Source organism: Nanorana parkeri, unplaced genomic scaffold, assembly GCF_000935625.1.
Source record: "Nanorana parkeri isolate BGI_ZX_2015 unplaced genomic scaffold, ASM93562v1 scaffold118, whole genome shotgun sequence".
In the NCBI taxonomy this organism is placed as follows: Eukaryota; Metazoa; Chordata; class Amphibia; order Anura; family Dicroglossidae; genus Nanorana; species Nanorana parkeri.
The window spans coordinates 336367-341663 of NW_017306386.1; the positions used below are offsets into that span (position 1 = coordinate 336367).

A 5297-nucleotide genomic window follows, 5' to 3' on the forward strand; every position below is an offset into this window, starting at 1 on the left:
CGTATGCGCAACCGATGCCTGAAGGGGGGGGCGGACGAGGGAGCGCTGTCATATCGGATGGCCAGCGCCCAGCGGTGAGGGGGAGAGAAACCGCCCCCAGGACGAGCTGTGTCGGTCGCACGGCGCCCTTGTTGCCATGGCGCCCTGTGCGCCATGGCAACAAGTACACCTTTCTACATAGGCGACCATGTCCTTTCCACTCCGGCAACTGATAAGAATAGATACTACACTTGATCTTAGCCAAAAGGGCGAGAAGCGATACACTGATACTAGTGACGAAAGTGTTGCAAGGTTTTCATGAATTTGGTGCAAGGCTTCCGACTACAAACACACCCCATTATTGAAGGCAACCAGCAAGGTTCCTGTGATGGACTACAATCTTAATACAAATGAGTAAACTAAACATGAGATTGTAGTCCATCACAGAAGTGAGCTTGGAGCCGTGACTACTTTACAACACACACAGGGACCACGGGGAACAAAAGTAGCCACCCTCCAGAAGGAAGAACAGTGTCACCACCAATTCAGAGATGATTTGATGATCTACAGCGGAGTGATACACAAATAAGGTCCAGTTTTGTTACTAGTTAAGTGACTTGAATGTATTTTTAAGGTTTAACTCCTGAGTTTAGTATCACTTTAATTATGGCAAACATTACTCCCCAACCCCCTCCTTAGCCCCTTCCCACTGCCTCCTGCCAGCCCTTCAACTGGGTCCTAATGCTGGAAGTCCTGATCATGTGACTGGCTATTACTGATCGTTAGCGGAGACCAGGAGCGGTCTGTGACAGCATACAGTGAGCATACTCTCAGCGTAATAGACACATATATCTGGTAGCATGGCATTACATTTCACTGGCCGTACTGCCGCATATATATGTAACACGGGCAGGAAGTGGTTAACAGGACGTAGCAGGAGAAAGCTAACTGAGATGTTTCAGAAAGTAAAAAAGTAAGTAGCAATTTTAACATATTTTGTAAAGTTCTTCTATGTGAATGAGAACATGCGAGAGATATAAAGCAGCTGTTATCCCAAATTGGCTGCAAACTTGGAAATACACTTTTCAATGTTTGGGGGAGGGGATGGACACAGTTCTGCTTCCTGAATCAGAAGTATATACAAGAGAAGTGCAATCATTTCTTGTGACTGATCTATGTTTTCACAATGCAACAATTGGTCAGTATGTGTTCGAAAGTTTCCCGTACTCAAGAGATTAGCTCCTGCGTTTCTTCTAGTATCTTTATTTATGGAGCTCTTTATCGATGGTTTACATAGCAACAATATTACCAGCATTCATGGCGCTCCGAGATCGAAACTACAACGACCGGCATGCATTGCGCCAGGAGACTGACATCACGTGGGGCGGGCATTTAAATGGGAGTGACTTTGGGCAGCGCTGTGTGCACGGAGTAGAGACATAGATTATGATGGAGGCTGGGATGAGGCATCGTGCCTTGTACAAGGGAACGACCCCTCCATGGAAGGAGACATACAGGAAGGTAATCTGATGTATAACAGTATGGTTGTGGCGGCAGTTCTAGAGGCTGTGTTTTATTGTAGCTGGAAGCCCGTTGTGCATGCTGTCAATACGTTATTATATGGTGACAGGGAACTGGCATATGTCGTCAGTGTTTTGGACAGCTAGTGATCTTCACCTAATGTTACTTTTTCCTGTTTTAGAGATGTGTTGAAAGATTGAAGAGCAACCGCTCTAGACTCCTGGATAAGTTTCGACAAGTGGGGGAAACTGTGAATGGAGGAATTGGGGGCTCCTTCCTGGTGCAGGAGGTTATGGAAGAAGAATGGAAAGCAATGCAGTCAAGCAGTGGAAGTTTTCCCTCTCTGTGGAAAAAGGAGGACTTTTCCCAGGTAAAGTGGTGATCTGTATTGTGTAGAACAGAAGTGTTTAATGTCCATTGTATGCACCTATTATAGGCCTGGATTGGCAAGTTAAAAATGAAATGTCTCCCTTTTTACATTGGGATACAGCTGCTGCTGCTGTGGGAGTTTGCAGATTCTAAAAGTGTGTATGGAGCACAGTTTTGGAACTGAGGAATACAATGTAACAACATAGTTGTATTGTATTTGCTTTATTCATCTGCAGATCAAAAGGGCAGCCATTGCATTGCATATGATGCCTGTTAAATCCAAACTCAAAAGTGAGGGGGAATTTATCAAAACTGGAGCAGACAAAATCTGGAGCAGCTGTGCACAGCAATCTGCTTCTTTCTTTAATTTCAAAGCTTAACTGATCAAACTGAATAGAGAAGCTGATTGGTTACTATGATCAGCTCCAGATTCTGTCTGCTACATCAGTTTTGATAGGTGTGTGTGTGTGTGTGGTTGTTAAATAAAAAATTGTTTGTTTAACCCCTATCAATTCATTGTTGACCATCATCAATCCTAATTAACTACTTCCCCTCTTTATTTTTTTGACATATTTACATGTTTGTTAGTGAGTTGCTGGGAGTTCTCCTTTAAATATACGCTGTCGCTTTCGTTTAGCTATTCTTATATTTTCTATATTCTAGTCCATATGGGGTAAATAGGTTTGAGAGCTCAAGTGATTAGTTAAATAACTTTGGGGGGGGGGAAAACAGAGCTCTCGGGAGATAAAATAACGGATGTATTCACCTGAGCCACAATCCCGGCTGGCTACTAGACCGGTCCCTGCAGCCTTTCTCCTCTGCTCCACCAATGGCATGTGCCATGTCTTTATACACTGTATAGATAATTATGACTCGCATGACCTTAGACCGCTAGAATAGGGAAGGGAATGAGCTCAAAGGGCCGGTTTAGGAGCCAGCTGGGATCAAGGTTCAGGTGAGTATATCTCTGTTTTGGGCTCCCCAGATAAAATAAGCACATTGGTAGCCCCATTGCAAGGGTTAAGATTTATTTTGCCTGGAGTTATTCTTTCAAGTGTAATTACACTTTTTTTGTTAAACAAATCAATCCTCTGAGTGATCTGAAAGGGAAGGTCTGGGTTTGTTATCAGCTGGTGGGCTTCCTGTGTTTTAACAGGGAAAGGTGCAGTGCTGGCATCCCTTTTAGTATGAATTCATTGAAGTCTGCACCAAGATACAAGTATAATTTTTGGCATCCCTTGCAATAGGCATTTTGCTTTTGGAGAGACACTCACTGAGGGTTGAATTCAATTCAACCCTCGGGAGTGTCTCTCCTAAAATGAAATTCCTATTGCAAGGGATGGCAAAAATTATACTTGTATCTTGGTGCAGACTTCTGGGAAAATCAGTCAAAGAAGTACTAAGTAAGGTTTCTGGGGCATTCCATACACCAACTGTGTACGGAACACCTCCAGGTTACTTTGGCTACAGTTTTAAACGGAGGGGTTGTTTCTTATTTCAGTTACAAAATCGACTTGTGACCATTATGTATGCCATATACATCTTTAAAGTGTGTGTGTGGGGGTTTTGTTTTATTTTAGGCACTGGGCATTTTACAGGATCATGATGAGCTGGTAACACTGGAAGAAATCAGACAGGAACTTCTTTTAGAAGGTACAATTGATGGACATTTGCAGTTTGTGTGAATACATTAGATTTATCATTTGTTGTTGCAACGTCCTCTTGTTCTTTCAGAGCAAGCAATGGTTGCAGAAATTGAAAGCATCCTTCAGTTTGAGGAAGATTCTCTGTATTCAGTTGTAGGGATGAATGCTGAACACCTCATTGTGTGCCCTGTCTGTAATCGGTATGTATTTTTTGACTAATGTTCTGTTTTAAGTTTCTTATGGAGTCTTCAATATTCCGGTGATGTGTACCGATGTCTTTCAGGAATTACCTAACTGTAACTAGTTGCTTCGTCTTGTGCCAGTGTGGTGTGTACATCAATTGTAAGGTAAGAGGAATATTGATGTGAAAAGAAACAAACATCCAATGCAAGTTGCCAGCTTTCTCAAAGACTTTTGTGACTATGACTAGGCGTGTTTTTGTCCTTGTTAGATTTACTGCTGGGGGCTTTGGTGGAATATCATGGGGGTCTAAAGACTCCTGATATTTCCCTTTTACAATAGAAAAAGATGGCGGACATAGTCCCATCTGTTTTTCCGCATTCCCTGTTCTGAATAAACAGTAAGCCTCTATACTGAGTTTTCCTGTTCATTCATACATTGTGGATCTAGTATGAGTTACTGTGTACACAATCATGAATGAATAGGAAGTGATGTAGATAACTTCCTATTCATTCATAACTGGTACATAGTAACTTATTATGTCCAGTTATAGTCAGCAATCGCTGAATGTTTGTATACCACTCTCTCAGGAGGCTGTGCGGGGAGGAGAGCTCGGTCTCATTTGATAGCGGACATCTCCCCCTCATCGCTGGCTCGGCCTCCTGTAACAGCTGTCTCTGCCACTACACCTCTCTCCTTATCTGTTACAGTGGTGCGGGAGGAGAGCTCCTCCTGTGACACGCTCAGCGCTCTCCCCGCACCGCTCAGCCTCCTGACAGTTTCTTTGCTCCACGCTGGATGCTGTGCTGTCAGAGGAGACACAGAGCAGCGCCCAGTGGGCAGGAGAGAAACTTGGCATGCATCTCTAGTGTTGGCTAAATCTTAGTCCAGTTTTTATTTTGTTGCAGTCTCAAGGCATGAACATCGAAAAGCTGCAATCGTTACTTGAACTAAACCTGTCTGCACATTCAAACTGCTGTTCTGAACGTCCAGTGTTCTCAATTGTCCTTGATGCTGAAGGAGTATCCAGTTTATTCATGAGTTGCACTGTAAGTAATCTTTTTCTGCTACAAGGGGGTCAATTTGCTGATTCACTCTAGGAAGTGTCAAGGAGACCTCACCAGTGTGCTGTACATATAGATGGGGAAATATTAACCCCTTCATGACTGAGGCCCTTTTTTCAATTTTTGCACCCATGTTATATTCCACATTTTAGGCCTGAAAATGACGTAAAACCCCCCAACATTATATATTTTCTGAATGCCAAGACCCTATAGAATAAAATGGTGGTAGTTGAACATTTTTATGTTGCGCAATATTAGCGCAACTCCTTATTAAACCCCAAAATTTAGTGACAAATTTAATTGCCCCAAAACACAACAAATTACCAATTTTTTAAATGAAATATAAAAGATGAGGTTACAACGAGTAAAACTATACCCAACATGCCCAGTTTACAGATTGCGTGCGACCGTGAAACGGCGAAAAACTGCAGTACCCCAAAAAGTCAATAAAAGACACTTTAAAAGCCCCCGCAGGTCATCAATTTAGAAATACCCCAAAATACTGGCCCTAGAATTATTGCTCTCACTCCGGCGTGCG

General features: G+C 42.8%; 1 protein-coding gene across 1 annotated transcript in view; it reads left to right on the forward strand.

Annotated features, from left to right (window-relative positions):
• The first annotated feature begins 1377 nt into the window (after window positions 1-1377).
• The window catches only part of RPAIN (RPA interacting protein), a 6086-nt gene continuing 2166 nt past the window's right edge, over window positions 1378-5297 (forward strand). Inside the window, exons 1-6 of the mRNA XM_018553371.1 lie at window positions 1378-1500; window positions 1682-1870; window positions 3450-3522; window positions 3604-3715; window positions 3799-3862; window positions 4604-4744. Coding sequence (XP_018408873.1) covers window positions 1426-1500; window positions 1682-1870; window positions 3450-3522; window positions 3604-3715; window positions 3799-3862; window positions 4604-4744 — 654 coding nt within the window. The 5' untranslated portion in view covers window positions 1378-1425. The remainder of the gene's footprint in view (window positions 1501-1681; window positions 1871-3449; window positions 3523-3603; window positions 3716-3798; window positions 3863-4603; window positions 4745-5297) is intronic.